This window comes from Sus scrofa, chromosome 6 (genome assembly GCF_054392235.1).
Source record: "Sus scrofa isolate SSC_HxYL_T2T_F1_AM1 chromosome 6, Sscrofa_HxYL_maternal_Yorkshire_Landrace_v2.0, whole genome shotgun sequence".
In the NCBI taxonomy this organism is placed as follows: domain Eukaryota; kingdom Metazoa; phylum Chordata; class Mammalia; order Artiodactyla; family Suidae; genus Sus; species Sus scrofa.
In genome coordinates, this window is record NC_139388.1 from 93,243,397 (window position 1) to 93,260,885 (window position 17,489).

The window sequence follows — 17,489 nt, forward strand, 5'->3', positions numbered from 1 at the left end:
CTCTCTGTGAAGTGTGTTTCTCCCAGCGCCGCTCTCTCTTGAGATGGCCTACACTTTGTCTCTAAATAAATCTACTTCTTACCTATCAAAAAATAAAAACATAAGAAAAATATATATTAATCACGACCCACTAAACCAATTTTAAGGCCTACTAGTAAGTTTGTGGTAGCTTCATTTTGTACCACCTTCATTTTGGAAAACAGTTTTTTAAGGAGATCGTGCTGTGATGCAGTAGATAAGAATCTAGATTCCGAAGTTTCCGTCATGGCTTAGCAGTAACAAACTCGATAGTTTCCATGAGGACGTGGGTTAGATCCCTGGCCTCGCTCAGTGGGTTAAGGGTCTGGTGTTGCCATGAGCTGCAGTATAGGTCGAAGACTCAGCTTGGATCCCATGTTTCTGTGGCTGTGGTGTAGGCCAGCAGCTGTAGCTCTGATTCAGCCACTAGCCTGGGAACTTTTGTATGCCATAGGTGTGGCCCTTGAAAGACCAAAAAAAAAAAAAAAAACTGAAAAAAGAATCCGTCTTTGGCCTAGGAACTTCCGTATGTCATGGTTAAGGCCGAAAAAGAAAACAAGCAAACAGAATAGTTTGTTTTTGTTTGTTTTAATTTTTTATGGCCACTTCCACGGCATATGGAAATTCCTGGGCTAGGAAACTTCGTCCTGGCAGCTGTAGTAATGCAGGATTCTTTAACCCACTGCGCCAGGCTGGGGATTGAATCCACGCCTCTGCAGTGACCTGAGCCACTATAGTCACATTTAACCCACTGTGCCTCAGTAGGAACTTCAAAACCAGTTTTTTGAGTAGCCAGTATCATGTTTATTCCCTGTTGGAATAGGGCAGGGGGAGAGGACTGGCTGGTGAATTGTACAGTGTAGCTGAAGAGGCAGGTCTTCCTCTTACTGGGCTCTCTTGGCTTCTGGGGGGAAGGGGGAGATTGGCTTGGTAACAGTCTTGTGATCTTTCTTCCCACGCCCAGCAAGTGCTGTGAAACTTAATAAGCAGCAGACGGACATCGCTGTGAACTGGGCTGGGGGCCTACACCATGCAAAGAAGTCCGAGGCATCTGGCTTCTGTTACGTCAATGATATCGTCTTGGCCATCCTGGAACTGCTAAAGTATGCCTGCCTGGCCTTGTCTCTTGGAGGAGCACCTTAGGCCAGGTTCCCACTTCCCTCTCCCCTGGGCTTGCCTCCCTAGTTTGCTTTTCCTAGCGGTGTGCTGGCTAGGATGTGTTCGGTGAGTGTCTCTGGCCATCTTCTTCTTGACGGGGTCTTGATTTGATCTGAGCCCACGGCAAGATAGGGGCAGGCGCTGCTCAGATCCTGCCTCCAGAGTGTCCCTGTGTGGCCGGAGTTGACCCTGGCTGTAGAGTAGGAAGATTGGACTTGGTCGCCTTGGTCAGGCCTCTGGAGACACCCTGCCGCTCTTCCACCTTCCTTCAGCCAGTTTCTACGTCTCTGGTGCTTAGAGATACCTGAGGGAGGCAGCCAGCCCGGTAAGCTGGGACCTGGCGCCCTTGGCGCGTCCCACTCCCAAGGAGCCCCCAGACCCCCCTGACCCCCTTCTGATCCTAGGTATCACCAGAGGGTGCTGTATATTGACATTGATATTCACCACGGCGATGGCGTGGAAGAGGCCTTCTATACCACAGACCGAGTCATGACTGTGTCCTTTCATAAATATGGAGAGTACTTCCCAGGAACTGGGGACCTACGGGTGAGAACTCCCTTTAGGGGCCAACCAGCTCACCCTCAGCTGCCAGCTCTAAGTCTCCTATCTCATGTCACCAAAAACCACTTCCTGCCTCTTCTGCCGTTCAGAACATCACAACCTAGCTTGGGACACCTGCTATGATCTCTTTCCCTTTCTTATTCTGGAGGAAAGGAATGATGGTACATGAAGCTTTGGGAGGGATGGGGGTCTCCTGACTCATTGCACTTCCTCCTGGCCCCAGCCGGGTTGCATTACACTATTCACATATCCAGAAAGCTTGAATTCCAGGCTAAGAAACCTCAGGTTCTATCCAATGAGCTAGGAATTGGGACCTTTATGGACCATCTCAGGGGTTCTTAACATTCCCTTTGATCATCTGACTGAAAGCTCTGTACTGTCTCCCTGGGAAAGTACATGAAATTTTACATCTGATGGCAGATAGTTTATAGCACCTCCCCTTAGTGAAACCTATCCATGGACCTCTGGATAAGAATCCTTCAAAGCTGATTCATTTAACTGTTCTGCTTCTATTAGCATGAATACAATGAAACCAGCCACTTTGCAATACCAGTAGCCCTTGGGTGAAAAAGTGGCACTAATTCAGTTGTTTGCAATGGCAGGCCTTTGAATAATTGAGCATTTACAGTTTTGAAGAATTCTTCCCTTTCTGCTTTCCTTCTCGAGAGAATGGGAGGTAGAGGAGTGAGCATGCAAGCTCCCTGGCAAGGGAAGGGTTGTTGTGGGATGAGTGTTATTTTTTGTGGTCCAGCCCCCAGCCACCTTTAATCCAGTCCAAAGGGAGAGGTCTTGTGCTGTGGGGTAGGATATTCAAATCTCTGGCCCCATAAATGGCCTCAGTGGTGTGTCCAGAGATGTGAGCTAGACTTGCCCTTGAGGGGAATGGTACTGACCTGCTCTGTCCCTGGCCCACCTCATGGGCCCAGCGTCTCTCTCTTAGAACCACTGCCTCCTTCCTTAGCCTTCCAGCCCCCATCCTTGAACTTCCTTCTAGCTTCATCTTTGAGTTTTACTTTAACTTTACTGTCCCTCTTGATTAGGATATTGGGGCTGGCAAAGGCAAGTATTATGCTGTTAACTACCCGCTCCGAGATGGGATTGATGACGAGTCCTATGAGGCCATTTTCAAGCCGGTAAGTGGCTTACCCAACCACCCTGGGCTATAGATGGGACTGATCTAAGGGAGGGGTAGCAACCCCCTAACATACTTCAGAAATCTCTCCCTGCTGAGAGGCTGGTTGGAAGTGAGATGTGTTTCAGCCCTTGTCTGCATGCTGCACGGCCAGTCAGGGGAACGGAATTCATCCAAATAGTTATCGATGCCGTCTCTGGAGCAGGCTCTCTGTTGGATCCAGGAATATTTAAGACAAGATCTATGCCCATGAAGACCTCACAGTCTATGGTATGGGAGGCAGGCACATCCCCAGAAGCATGTAGTCAGTGCTGTTTTTGAGGGATGAACAGAGGAGTGAGAGAGAAACTGCTTCCTGAGCTGAGGAAAGGGTATTCACAGGGGTGGTGATGTTTGAGTGGACATTGAGAAATGAGTTGCCCAGGTGAAGGAGGGTGGGGCCTGGAGGGGAAGGGTGGCATTCAGCAGAGGGAAGCACACCAGCAGCAGCACAGTGGTGCCAGTATGTAGTATGTGGGCCAGCATGACGTGGGGGATGAATGCTGAAGTATGTGGTAGGAAATATTTGTTGGGGTATTTCAAAGGGAAAGGGAACCTTGAATGCCTTGCTGAGTAGTTAAATCGTCACCTATAAGCAACAAGGAACCAACCATTACTAGAGTTGTAACCTAATAAGGTAGTCATTTAGCAAATACCAAGTGCCTACTATGTGCCTTGTAGTAAGAGCGACAAAAAAGCCTGAATTCTCTCTGAGGAAGTCTGTGTCCTCAGTTACATTAGAATCTAGTGTTGGAGTTCCCGTCCTGGTTCAGTGGTTAATGAATCTGACCAGGAAGCATGAGGTTGTGGGTTCGATCCCTGGCCTTGCTCAGTGGGTTAAGGATCTGGCATTGCCTTGAGCTGTGGTGTAGGTCGCAGACGCGGCTCAGATCTGGCATTGCTGTGGCTGTGGTGTAGGTTGGCAGCTACAGCTCCGATTGGATCCCTAGCCTGCGAACCTCCATATGCTGTGGGAGAGGCCCTAGAAAAGGCAAAAAGACCAAAAAGAAAAGAATCTAGTGTGAGCGGAGTTCCCTTGTGGCACAGCAGGTTAAGGATCCTGTGTTGTCACTGTAGCAGCTTGGGCTGCTGCTGTGGTATGGGTTTGATCTCAGGAAGTTTCACATGCCATGGGCGTGGTCCCCCCAAAAAAAGTGTGAGAATGAGATGTAAAAAGTAATAGACTCCTCACAGTATCAGGCTCAAAGTCTGTAGGACCAAAAGCATAGAGCACATGCAACTAAAGGTCAGAAAGGCTTCTTGGAACAAGTGATACTGGAGCTTAGAGCAGCAAAAGGGAAAGATTTGGGGGTTGATAAGGAGGCCATTTTCGGCTCAGTATTGTTAGAGCTGGAAGGCTCTTAGAGATCCGTTCAAATTGGAGGGCTGAACACAGTGGGAAATGAGAAACCCAGGCTGGTCCTCCCTTCTCTCTACCACCCAGCATGAGGAGGAGTGGGTGATGAGTAACAGAAGATAGTGCTGCACCCCCACTTTTCAGTCTGAACTTCGAATAGCTTTTCTTGAGGCTCAGCGTGACCAGGATGTGTCCTTTCAGGTCATGTCCAAAGTAATGGAGATGTTCCAGCCTAGTGCGGTCGTCTTACAGTGTGGCTCTGACTCCCTGTCTGGGGATCGGTTAGGTTGCTTCAATTTGACCATCAAAGGTGAGACCAGGTAGCATAGGGACGGATGGGCAGGGTCCTGCTGGGTGCTCCTGTAACTTGGCACCCCTTCTCCCACTAAAGGGCACGCCAAGTGTGTGGAGTTTGTGAAGAGCTTCAACCTACCTATGTTGATGCTGGGAGGAGGTGGCTACACCATTCGTAATGTCGCCCGGTGCTGGACATATGAAACAGCTGTGGCCCTGGACACGGAGATCCCTAATGGTAATAGCTCCAGGGCCAGATTGGGCTGGGAGTGCTGGAGCGTGTGTGTCCTGAAGTTCACAGCCCCATTCTCATTGGCCATACAACCTCTCCTCTTCTGACTTGATTCTCCTGCTGTCCTCTTGTGATTTCCAGACCATAGCTGTCAATTTTTCTGGGTCTTGACCCTATGCTTTCTCCCCTTTGCTTCTGGTCTGGACAGAATTACCAGCAGTTGTATATGCTTTTGGAATTAATACTCTATAGGGTAACTGGGATAGTTAAGTGAAGGAGTGATCACAATGAGTTATTGCCTAAATTTTTCTTTTTTTCTTTTTAGGGCCACACTCCTGACATATTGAAGTTCCCAGGTTAGGGGGTGAATCAGAGCTTCAGCTGCCGGCCTACACCACAGCCACAGCAATGCAGGATCTGAGTTGCATCTGTGACCTATACCACAGCTCCACAGCTCGCGGCAGTGCCAGATCCTTAACACACACACACACATACACACACTCTCTCTCTCTGCAGGATCTGAGCTGCATCTGTGACCTATACCACAGCTCGCGGCAGTGCCACATCCTTAACACACACACACACACACACACACACACACACACACACCACTCCCCCTCCAGTGCCACATCCTTAACACACACACACACACACACACACACACACACACACACACACACACACACACACACACACACACACACACACACACACACCACTCCCCCTCCAGTGGACACTGGAGAGTCGCTTTTAAAAAACTGAAATCCTGGAGTTAAGGATCTGGCATTGCTGTAGCTGTGGTATAGGTTACAGGTGTGGCTTGGATTCAGTCCCTGGGTTGGAAACTTCCATATGCCAAGGGGTTGTAGCCAAAAAAGAAAAAAAAAATTAAAAATTGAAATCCTATAGGTACCCAAGTCTCACCCTATCTTGGAGGCACGCTTCTTTGATAGTTGGGCTGACAGGTCCAGATAAACCTATAGATGCTTTTCTCAGGGTCCCATGGTCACCAGATCTCTTGACTCTCTCACCCCCTGCCCCAATTAGAGCTTCCGTACAACGACTACTTTGAATACTTCGGACCAGATTTCAAACTTCACATCAGTCCTTCCAATATGACTAACCAGAACACTAATGAGTACCTGGAAAAGATCAAGTGAGTATATCCCCCCACCCCAACACCCCTCGTTTAACATTCGAGGCTCTGATTGGTCCCTGATCAGAGCCCAGCCACCTCTCTACCATTGGCCATAGACAGCGACTGTTTGAGAACCTGAGAATGCTGCCCCATGCACCTGGGGTCCAAATGCAGGCCATTCCTGAGGATGCCATTCCAGAGGAGAGTGGCGATGAGGATGAAGAAGACCCTGACAAGCGCATCTCAAGTAAGACCCAGGGGCCCCCACCCTACCACTCTGTAGGCAATTCTGTCTTCCCTGCATTGTTCCTGGCTCCACATTCTCCACAAGCTACCACCTGTTGAGAAACTCGAGGTCCTGTGCTTATAATTTAAGGAGTCTAGCTTCCTTTCCCTTTTGATGTCTTTTGGGGGAACATGCAGGAAAGCACTGGGCAGACCATGAGATAAAGAATTTTCTCTCTCACCCATATTTCCCATTACCTCCCAGTCTGTTCCTCGGACAAACGAATTGCCTGTGAGGAAGAGTTCTCTGACTCTGATGAGGAGGGAGAAGGTGGTCGCAAGAACTCTTCCAACTTCAAAAAAGCCAAGAGAGTCAAAACAGAAGATGAGAAAGAGAAGGACCCAGAAGAGAAGAAAGGTGGGTTAGGGTTGGGCCAGGACTTGGGTCTTGAGCCCCAGGCCCTCGAGGAGGAATTTATGTAGGACACTGGGAGGAGGGCGCTGACTTGGGTCCTGCCAGCTCCTGTAGGCCTCTTCTCCGAAAGGATGAAACTCAATTCGTCTTCACTGGCTGATTGAGCCCTCCCAGGCCCCAGAGCCAGGGACATGCCTGGGCTCCCGGTGGTCAGGAGCGTGGCTCTCAGATACCACCCCACTTTCCCAGGGGGCTGCCTCCACCCACAGGGTTCAGGCTCTAGCAGGCTGGGAAACCGGTTTGACCTGTTTGTTCTCTACAGGGCTCGCCTGGAGGGCTGGGATGGGCTTTTCTCTTTTGTATGTCCAGCCAGCTGTAGTGTTGGGGAAAGGGTTTCAGGGTAAGTGGAGATCCCATGGGTCTTTCCAAAGGGGCTGCCCTTGGCCATCCCTGCTCTCTTATATTCTAGAAGTCACAGAAGAGGAGAAAACCAAGGAGGAGAAGCAAGAAGCCAAAGGGTAAGGAAGGAGCTGTCTTATCTCCCTGGCATTGGAGCACCAGCCCCTTTGTCCCACCACCAGGGACAGCTGGTCCAGCTTACAAAGGCTTCTTTCAGGGACCAGTCTGTGTTTCTCTGCAGTTCTAGGCAGAGCTAGGAAGCCCCAGCCCTCAGCAGTCACCTGGGCAGCCCGGGCGCTATGGAAATCATTGTACCCATACTTGGCCTCAAGGCCTCTAGGGTGGGTTATCTCATTCCAGTCTCTGCTCTCTCCACAGGGTCAAGGAGGAGGTCAAGTTGGCCTGAACAGACCTCTCCAATTCTGGCTTCTTGCCAAGTTCCCCGTCTTTATCCCACAACCCCTCAGATTTTATATTTTCTATTTCTGTGTATTTATATAAAAATATATTAAATATAAATATCCCCAGGGACTAGACAGGAACCAGGCTCCTGAGCCTAGGGCACACGTGTTAGGTTTCTAATAGCTGCCTCACCATCCATCCCTCTCCACCTCTTAATTTCAAACCATAACAGGTGGAAGGGATATACCTAAGCAGCCATAGGACAAAATCTTGACGTGACTAATAACTTTGAAAGGGTGCCCTCGTCGAGTATTTTAGAAGGGTTGACTGGGTCTTCAGGGATTCCTTGTTTTTTCAGGCTCCTTAAGGTAACATCAGCCATTTTTAGATTGGTTCTGTTCTCATACCTTTCCACTGCCCCCCAGTGAGCCAAGAAACTCACACTGCCTGCCCTCTCTTCCTCCCCCAATTCTGCAGGTGAAGATTGGTAGTCTAGGTTCCTTTTTGAGATACTATTTCCATTTTTGTGCGAATCTTTGTAATAAAATGGTACATTTCTATACCCTCCTGAGCCTGTCTCCTAGTGGTATCCCTGGGTTCATTTCACTTCCACTTCCCTGCCCTTAAGTGTACACGAGGATCTGGGCAACCCCTCAACAACCTAAAAACCCCACAGACTTACCTGTCTTAACCCTCCTCAAGGCTTGAGGTTAACCAGTCTTCTTACCCTACCCCAGAAGACCACTCATTAAAAAGCACCACTAAAGGGACGACATTTATTCCTTTTCCAAATGTTACAATAAAACCAGGTGGAAGAGAATGGTTTTAGCAGTTAGAAAAGAAAAAAAAAAAAGTACAAATCTGGGGTTTGGCCATTAAAAGTTATTTACAACAATGGGAGGGGGAAAAAAAAAAGACAACAAGAAGTTGTTTCACATTACAGACCTCCCCCCACCCCAAAGCTTAATACTTGCTTACCAAGTCAAAAAAGAGACAGTTGATTCACAAGCTGGAGGTTCGAACTTGAGTAAGACATTTATAAAAACCTAGACAGGGGCTCTGTCCTCCCCAGCCCAGGTGCCACTAGGCACAGCACGAGAGACTAGAAACTCAACAGGGGAAGGCTGGACACTCAGGATTTGGGAGTGTAGGCACCCCCAGATCTGGCTCAGGGATTTGGGGAATAAACAAAACCTACTTGGAAAAGAATTGGGGGAGAAAACCAGCAACTGCCTTCTGCATGGGTGGGGACAGGGAAGGAGGGAGGGCCAGGGGCAGGAGCATTTCACATCACTAACCTAACTGGGGAGACTGCAAGGGACCACCTTCAGCTGGCCTTAGGAGGAAGACCAGATGGATGATGGGAGAATCCACAGGAGGGAGAGGAGAGGGAACGTGGCTAGGGGGCAACAGCCCCTTCCTTTCTGGGCACAGGAAGGCAGCCAGGGCACCAGGTCCAGGCAGTGACCTCACAAGGACAGCACAGTTTTTGCAGCTTAGAGGTCACCCACCTGCCCCCACCCAGCTACTCATTCTGCTCGCTGGCTGGTGTAGGGCCACTCTCCGGCCCCAAGGGAGTGGATGGCTCTGTGGCCTGGGGCCCTGCCTCTTCTTCTGTGTCTCCGCCCTTGGAGGCAGCACCAGCCTCTGCCCCTTTGGCCTGGGGCTCCTGGCTCTCAGGGGTGGCAACAGCCTTCCCTTCCTGGGCAGTGCCTTCCTCGCTGCAGGCACCGATCTCCCCCTGCTCTTGCTCTTCCTCTGTGGGCGAGGAGGCAGACGAATCGCCCCCACCCTCCTTCCGATTTCTCTTGAAGGACAGGCCACTCAATTTGAAAGGCTTCTTGAAAGAGAATTTCTTCTTCTTCTTGGGGGTCTCCTTGGGGGGGGCCTCCCCCTTGGCCTCAGCCCCCTGGCCAGGGGGTGCTGGCTCGATGGCATCGCCAGTGGCCCCGGCTGCCTCCTCTGTTTCGTTCACGGGGGGCGACTCCCCTTCACCTTTGGGGGATAAGTCTCCATTGCTTTTCACGTGGCCGTTCTCCTGCAAGGCAGAGGAGACAGCAGTGAGGGCCGGGGCTCTGACTCCCCTCCCCCAGCCCGCCCCTGACCTCTCGCAGACAACGGGGTCCCGACTCACTGCGCCGCACCCCCGGAGCCGGCATCCCGTCAAGCCTCCCCCTCCTGCCCCGCACCGGCGCGGCCGGCAGGAGGCGCTGGGGTCCCGGGCGCCCCCTCCCCCGGGGCGCGCTCTCTATTCGGCGCTAGAACCGCCCGCGGCCGCGGATCCCGGGCGGGCGAGGGAGCCGAGCGGCCGACACTGGGCGGGAAGCCGCCCCGGGGCGCTGTTCGCCGCACCTGGACCGCCTGTTTTCCCTGCCTCTTGCTTTGTGTAAACGGCCCCCACCCACCTCAGGCTCTCCCCACGCCGCGGCTCCTCCCTAAAAAAAAAAAAAAAAAAAAGACCGTGGGCTATTGAGGTCGGGTCTGCGGGGGGAGTGCCCTCCCCTCCTGGCGCCCGCCCCGCGGTCCCCGGGTGCCCCCTTGGCGCGGCCCAGCAGCGCCTTTGTTCCCCGTGCGGCCCTCGGGGCGGCCGGGGGGCAGCGCCGGGGGCCGGGGCCGCGAACAAAGAAGGCGGCGGGGCCCGGCCGGCGCCCCCTCCCCGCCCCTCCCCTCGCTTCGCCCGCGGGGGCTGCGGCGCCGAGAACAAAGGGACCGGGCGGGGGAGGGGGCGCCGCGTGTCCCGGGCCGGACAAAGCGCGCGGCCCCGGCCCGGGGCCCTAGAGGGGGCGAGGTGTGAGAGGAGGGGGCCGGGTCGGGCCGGGCCGAACGCACCCACCTGTCCGTTAACCTTAGCGGGGGAAGCGCCTGCTGCCTCCTCGGTGGTCACGTCGCCCCGGGGAGCCTTGGAGCTCTGGCTGCCCATGGTGGGGGTTCTGCTGGGGGGCGCCCGGAGCCACCCCGGGCTCGCGCCGCAGGGGATAGTTCGGTCGGGTGGGCCTGGCCGGCGGAGGGGTGGGGCTCACGCCTGAGGGGGAGGGGTGTCGGGGGGAAACCGACTGCACCCCCGCTCCGTGCCCGACCCGCTGGCTGCGCCCGCCGCCTCTCTGCTCCGCGCCAGAATGCCGCCCGCCGCCCGCCGAGCCGCCCATATATACGCGCCCGGAGCTCGGGGCGGGGCCGGACATTTAAATGAGCGCCCAATCGAGGGGCGGAGGCGGGCTCAGGTCGCTGGCCCCACTTGCGCAGTGGGAGACGCTGGCGGTCTGGGCCCCCCCAGCCCACACGGCTGCCGGGGCAGGTGGGGTCCAGGGTGGGAAGGAGAGGGGGGGCGCCTCCGCGAGCCGCGCGGAGAAGGGCTCCTAGAGGAAAGAGGAGAAGGCAGTCATCCTCTCCTCTCACCGCCCACCTCTCAGGGTGGACACCCCAGCTTCTGGAGTGGCCCCTATAGCCTTGGTTGGGCACTGGCAGCCCAGTCAGTGTCCTCGTAGAACTCTGCGAAAGACTCACATGCCCAGACTCGTTAGCCGGCTGGTCCCGAGTTATGCTCCAGAGAATGTGATCGTGGAAGCCGCAGGGCCAGGGCTGGGTCCTGCACCCCCTCAGGCCGGGAGACCAGTACGAGGTCCCGCCCAGGTTCCTGCCTGCCGGCCCCGGGCAGCCTGGAAAGTCTGACCCGCTGCAGGGTCGCTCTGATCAGACTGGTGAGGGCTGTCCCTCATTCCTTTTCTCAGTCCTCTGGTGGCCAGTCACACCGAACCCCCACAGACAAGCTCACCCTTGGCCCTTCCTGCCCTCAGCCTGGATCTATGTCAAAGTCCTGTCTGGGGTGGTCTTGTGACCTTGAGGGGCATCTCCATCCCGGTTGGAAAGCTGAGGAGCCTGAGGCTCACAGATGAGGACATAACCTGTCTGACTCTGACACTCTCCCTTGTCATGGGCTCCCCTGCATCAGAGACCCTCCCCAAGCTGGCAGAAGAAGCCCAGGAAGGGATTCAACAAACCTTAAATCATGCCAGTTCCTGAGGCCTTGAATGGCCCCTTGAGGACAGCCTCCAAGCTACCAGGCCAGCCTTCGGCCCTGCCTGAGTGACAGAGCCAGGAGTCAGGGGCCAGGTAGAGGTGGCTGGAGACGCTCCAGCTGGAATCTCCTGCCACTCCCCCAGAGCAGACCAGGGGGAACCCCAGAGTCCTGGCTGGCTGGGATGTGTGTGTGTCCGTCCCCAAGAGGAAGGGGATGGGGGCTGAAGGAAGCAAAGTTGCAAAGGCAGAGCTCAGCACGTCCCTCCTTCACTCCCTCCTTCCTACAAATAAGGCCTCCTGGGAGGGCTGAGGTTATGAGGTGTGGAGACACCTCAGGGCCTAAGAAATCAGGAACGCCCACAGGTCCGACCACAGAGGAGGTGGCTTCTACATTCAGCACTCACTCTTGTAGCCTCCATCCCTGCCCCCACTCCAAGGCTACACTTGGCTTCATTAGTGCCCCCCCCCCCCCATTTTACAGACTAGGACAGAGGTTCAGAAAGGGAAACTGACATGCCCAAGGGCACACAGCAGATACCTGTAGCTGCGGGTAACAGAGTTTGGAGAGACCTACAAAAAGGGGCTGGGAACTATAAGGAAAGCCTTGGAAGAATTCTCTGTTGAGACCTGGGGCTGCCTGGTCAGAATGGGAGGCAAGAAGAGTTAGCTTTGGGGACAGGAAAGGGCACCATGGCCCACTGCAGCTCACTGACAGGACAGTGACTTCTCCACCCACTGCCACTAAGGGATGGACATCGTGACCTGCCTCTCTGTCTCAGCCACAATAGGGAACCCACAATGCTGCCAGGCACTGCCCGCACCAGCTGGCAGGGCTTGGATGGAGGGTGTGTGTCCTGGAGGGGCTGGAGTCAGAGGTTAAGAGCAGGTCCCAAGGCTCCCTATTTCCAGGAGCTGCCCCGTGGGATGACAGGCAAATCACAGAGACGGTCCCGGGAGGAGAGCATCAGGGCTAAAGGACCCTGAGTCCCCAGAGCCTCAAGGGAGTCTGGTGCACAGGGGAGCCTCTGCACCCCCCACCAGACATCAGAGGAGGCTGGGGAGGGGGCACCTGGGAGCTGAATCCCTCAGCAAATCTAAGTCCTAGCTGAATCTGGCTTCTGGAGGAGGGAAGAGGCTTCGGATGCTGCAGGGGCGAGTGGGGGGTGGTACAGCAGCCCCCACGGCCTCCTTGGTCCACACTGCAGCTCCTTCCTCCCCAGCTGCTGCCAGACCAGACAATGCGCCCATTGTTCTGTATCTCCAGGGGCCTGTGTGCAACTGTGTGTGTCTGTTTCTTTCTGTGTGTGACTGTGTATTGCTCTGTATCTGTCTGTGTGAGAGAGAGACTTTGTGACTGGGTTTGTGTGTGTGTGTGAGACCAGGTGTATACTTTTGTGGTTGTGCGAGTCTGCATCTGTATTTAGGATGAGAGAGCGAGAGAGGCCTGGTGACTCTTGGTGACTCTCTGAGACTTTCTGGGCGTGGGCCTGTCTGTCCTTGAGACTGCGTTGCTGACTGTGTCGGGCTGTGACTGGGGGTGTAACTATGAGTGTGTATGGACAAGAGAGCGGCTACTTTTTGTGTGAGTGTCCCTGTGGGTGGCTGTCTGTGCCTCAGCAGGTCAGGTCTGGTGGTCAGGACCTTTGAGATGGGAGGTTTTGCCAGGACGGAGTGGCAGGGGAGACAGAAGTGGGGCAGCCAGGGGGGCTCTGGGATGGACAGGGGCAAGGAAGCTGCAGAGACTAGAAACCCCATGGTTTTGCACATCCCCTGTCTGTCTCAGTTCTCTGGCGAAGGCTCGGCCCGTCCTGGCCTGAGGTTCCCTGAGCCCCCAGGAGAGCAAGGGTGGGGCCAAAGGAGGGAGGAGGGCAGAAGAGAATATTGCCCCATAAAGAAGGTTGTGGGAGGAGTTCCCGTTGTGACTCAGTGGTTAACGAACCCCGACTAGTATCCATAAGGACGCAGGTTCGATCCCTGGCCTTGCTCAGTGGGTTAAGGATCCAGCCTTGCCATGAGCTGTGGTGTAGGTCACAGACACGGCTCGGATCCTGCGTTGCTGTGGCTGTGGTGTAGGCCGGCAGCTATAGCTGTGATTCAGCCCCTAGCCTGGGAACCTCCATGTGTGGCCCTAAAAAAAAAAGACTAAACATTAAAAAAAAAAAAAAAAAAAAGGTTGTGGGGGGGGCACTTTGAGGCCCCCTTGTTGGGGGTCAGATTAGATGCCTGGTGAGGTGTGGGTGGGCAGTTTCCTGTCAGAGATGGAGGCTGGGCCTTTCTAGGGAGGGACCAGCATAAGCGACGGCCCGGCCCGGAGAGGGGAAGTGGTCCCAGTGGAGGCCTCAGGAATGGTGACTTGGCACAGCCCAGTTCCCACCCCCAGGGAGCATCGGCTGGGCCCAGAGACCTCAGTTCTAGTGCCAGGTCTGCCTCCTCCTCCTCCTCTGGAATTGTAAGCCCGTCTCCTTTCTCCTCTCGGGCCTCGGTTTACTCATCTGAACAGTGACGGCTCGGCCTCTGTGATTCATACTCACTGAGACTGGAGTTCCTCCTTCTGCTTCTATGTGGCAGAGTGTCAGCTGTGAGTCACGCCCGGCCCCTGCCCTTAGGGGTTTCCCATCCAGGGATGCCTTAAGGGGAGAAGAAAGAGCCAGAGCAGGGTTAGATGAGGGGCCTGTGGGTGGGCCAGGGGATGGAGGAAGAGCCTGGAGCAGCACAAAAGGGAACAGCAGATGGTCTGTGTGAGTGAGGGTGGGGATGGAGCAGAGATGAGGTTTAAGGGACAGGATCCTGGGCTTCGGGACTGGCTGGGCGCTGGGATGGGGTGGGAAGTGGGAGGGATGATGTTGTCCACATGTGTGTTTTGGGTGACACCTGGCACAATGGATCCATCACTGAGACAGGGCATCAGAGGAAAAACAAACTTGGGAGGGAGTTGCCACACCTAGCCTTGTTGAGTTTGAGGTACGCAGGGAACATTCAGGGGGACATCAGGAGGCAGCCGGAAGTCTATGTGCTCTAGCACATAGAAATGTGATCATGCTTCCTGAGCCAAACGCCAGGGTCTGGCTAGTGACCTCAAAGGGATAACAGACAGAAGGTTCTAAGTCAGAACCGACCCTAGGAAATCTGGATGTCTGAGTGGCTGCTGGTGAGAGGGTATCTGGAGCCAAGCTGTGCATGAGGTCACCCAGGAAGTCCTGGGACAATGTGAGCTATGCCATTGGTGAGGCAGGCAGCAGAAGAGGCGGCCCCCAGGAAGGGGACCAAGGGGGCGGGGAAGGGGAGGAAAACCCCTAGAGGTCAGAATGATGGCCAACCTTGACCCATGGGGAGAGTTTTAAAAAGGTAGAAATGACCAGAAAGAGCCGCCAGCATCGATTGCATGCCTATTGTCGGGCAAGCCCAGTGCCAACCGCTTTCCATACTTACCTCATGACCTGGTGGGATGTGTCCCATCATTGTTCCCCTTTACAGAGAAGGACCCTGAAGCCCAGCGAGGCGGAAGGTTTCCATGAGCAGAGGAGGAGGAGGTCAGGACTAAGAGAAAGTGGTTTTTCAGGAACTCTGAGGGGTATGGCTGTGCGAGGTTCAGCTGGAGGCATCTACAAAGGGTCCTGATGCTTCCGGTTTGGGAGGGGGCAGTTAGGGATGTCAGCAGGGAGAGGGCAAGGCAGCTGGGGGACTTGACACCCCAATACTCTTGGCACGCTGGGTTCTGGCGTGGTTGTCAGCAGGACCCAGGTCTGTAGCTTCCCTGCCAATCCTGGGCCTTCAACCTAGGTCTGGATTCTGGGGCACCTTAAGGGCCCTCCCCTGGCACCCACCGTCTAACCAGTGACTGCGTCAGAGAGACAAGAGATTCTGAAAGTTCCTTTTTCAAGATGTTAAGATTTTCTTTTATTTTCTTTTCTGACCACCGTGTGGAATATCGTTCCCTGGTCAGGGATCAGATCCAAGCCATACCGTAGCTGCGGCACTGTTGGATCTTTTAACCCCACTGTGCTGGGCTGGGGTTTGAACCTAAATCTGACACTGCAGAGATGCCACCAATTCCATTGCACCACAGAGGACACTCCTGCCCAGAGCTTTCGTTTCTCCATTTTCCTCCCTCTTCCCCTGGTTCCCCCTGCCCCCACCCCACGCCGTGTGTGTGTGTGTGTGTGTGTGTGTGTGTGTGTGTGTGTGTGTGTGTGTGTGTCTGTGTGTCTGTGTGTCTGTGTGTCTGTGTGTGTGTGTTGGGGGTGGCTGCACAAAGGACCCAGCCACAAATAGGGGTGTCTCTCTGGGGCTCAATTTTTCCAATAGCTAAGAGGTGTGTAATCCCAGCTCGCCTGCCTGCCTCCCCCAGGCTCAGTGAGGTCACCAGAAACTCAACCCAGTTACTCTGTCCCCAGCCTCTCCCTTCCCTCCTCCCCTCCCCTCTTCCCAACTTTCAGTTTCTTTTCAGTTCCTGGGAGCCTTTGAGGCGGAGATGGCCAAACCAGTGGAATGTGGATTACTAACAACTTTCCAGCCAAAATCCCCCATTTTGGGGGAAGCCCCTTTAAAAGGGAAACTGAAACACTCTTTTTGTCCAGTTGCCAGTCCCACCTCTTCCTCTCCACACTGTTCTTGCCCCATCACCTGTTCCCCCCAAATGATTTGGATCCAAACTGCTGCAACCTTCGGGCTTTGTGACCTGGACAAGTCCCTTCCTCTTGCTGAGCATCACAACACCTGCTGTAAAACCAGGACATCGGGTACCACTTCCGGTTGTGGCAAGGATTCAGTGAGGGAATGTTGTGTTGAGGCAACTGTAGGGGTGAAGAGTTGGCTTTGTCACTTCCCAGCTGTGTGGCTCTAGGCCCTCTCTTCTGAGCCTCAGTCTCCTCATCTGTAAAATAGGAATGATGATAGCGCCCACTTTTAGGGTTATTGCGAGATAAACAGGCTGGTATCATGATGCAAAGCCCTGAGAAGCAAACACCTGAGGCCCAGAGCACATGGGAACATTCGACTACGTTCCTAGGTGTGATTACATGAAATGCTGGGCAAAGGCCTGATGCAGACTTGAGCCCCTTCTTTTCCATTCTCTTCCCTTCCTGCCTGAGGGAGAGGAGGTGGGAGTCTAGGACCATCCTGGAATAACCCTGCATCCCTTCCAGCAACTGTCTTCTGGGGCAGGTGGTGGAGGGACTGTCCTAAGGATGCTAAAGTGTTCAGAGGGAAATTTATTTGGCTCAGTCAGTTCCTTTTTTTTGTTTGTTTTTTGTTTTTGACTTCTTAGGGCTGCATCCGCGGCATATGGAGGTTCCCAGGCTAGGGATCAAATCGGAGCTGTAGACGCTGGCCTATGACACAGCCACAGCACCAGCAACATCAGATCTGAGCCGTCTGCCACCGACACCACAGCTCAAGGCAACACCGGATCCTTAACCCACTGAGCAAGGCCAGGGATCGAACCTATGTCCTTGTGAATGCTAGTCAGATTCGTTTCAGCTCAGCCATGATAGGAACACCTCAGTCAGTTCCTTAAATGGTAAAGGAATCTGTCCCTCCCCAGAACTCTGAAGACTCTCTTCTTCTCACACCCCAAAAGTGGCCCCCAGGAACCTCCTTTTAGTGACTTTTCCCAGAAAAGACATACTCCGGACCCCCCTCCAACACACACCTCATCTGTCCATCCCCTCCCAGCCCCTCCTCACATTCTCCTGCTCTCCTATCTGTCTGCAGAGGGAGCCCTACCACCTGTGGGGAACGGTGGCAAGGCTCCAGGTTGTGTCCCAGAGATCAGGCTCCCAGCCTCGCTTCCTTCCTCTTTGTCCTTGGCCTGCTGATCTTTGCCTCTCCTGGCCCTTTAGTTTCTCAGAGTGCTAAGTTTCTCGCACCTCAGGGCCTTTGAATAGGCTCTTCCCTCTGCCTAGAATGCCTCTCTCCACTTTTCACTTGCTGATTTTCTACTCTTCTGTTCAGACTTAGATCCACCCACTCCCAGGGACTTTCCAGATTCCCCAGGGGGAAGGGATGGGTCTCCCACCACCCACTCCTCACTTCTGGGCTCGAGGTTCCCACTATTCAGTTGCCCAAACCAGGAACCTGGGCTGTATCACCAGGCCGGCTCCC

At 54.1% G+C, this 17,489-nt stretch overlaps 2 protein-coding genes across 6 annotated transcripts in view; one reads left to right on the top strand and one right to left on the bottom strand.

The window, feature by feature from the left end:
* HDAC1 (histone deacetylase 1) overlaps positions 1-7,941 on the top strand; it is a 35,608-nt gene extending 27,667 nt beyond the window's left edge. The window contains exons 5-14 of one of the 4 annotated variants that reach the window (XM_084963695.1): positions 983-1,501; positions 1,581-1,722; positions 2,778-3,139; positions 4,467-4,575; positions 4,657-4,797; positions 5,839-5,947; positions 6,046-6,176; positions 6,420-6,572; positions 7,039-7,087; positions 7,347-7,941. In XM_084963695.1, coding sequence (XP_084819821.1) covers positions 2,987-3,139; positions 4,467-4,575; positions 4,657-4,797; positions 5,839-5,947; positions 6,046-6,176; positions 6,420-6,572; positions 7,039-7,087; positions 7,347-7,374 — 873 coding nt within the window. In that variant the 5' untranslated portion in view covers positions 983-1,501; positions 1,581-1,722; positions 2,778-2,986 and the 3' untranslated portion in view covers positions 7,375-7,941. The remainder of the gene's footprint in view (positions 1-982; positions 1,502-1,580; positions 1,723-2,777; positions 3,140-4,466; positions 4,576-4,656; positions 4,798-5,838; positions 5,948-6,045; positions 6,177-6,419; positions 6,573-7,038; positions 7,088-7,346) is intronic. The other 3 variants (XM_084963693.1, XM_084963694.1, XM_013999116.3) reach the window with 3 other exon arrangements.
* Positions 7,942-8,132: 191 nt separating this feature from the next.
* Positions 8,133-10,491, bottom strand: MARCKSL1 (MARCKS like 1). 2 transcript variants are annotated; one of them, XM_003356281.5, is made up of 3 exons: positions 10,204-10,491; positions 9,776-9,805; positions 8,133-9,408 (listed from the first exon to the last, which is right to left on the bottom strand). In XM_003356281.5, the coding sequence occupies exons 1-3, from the start codon at positions 10,288-10,290 to the stop codon at positions 8,896-8,898; spliced, it is 630 nt and encodes a 209-aa protein (XP_003356329.3). In that variant the 5' UTR covers positions 10,291-10,491; the 3' UTR covers positions 8,133-8,895. The 2 variants fall into 2 exon arrangements, with proteins under 2 accessions (XP_003356329.3, XP_084819857.1); XM_084963731.1 differs by lacking the exon at positions 9,776-9,805.
* Between the last annotated feature and the right edge of the window lie 6,998 nt (positions 10,492-17,489).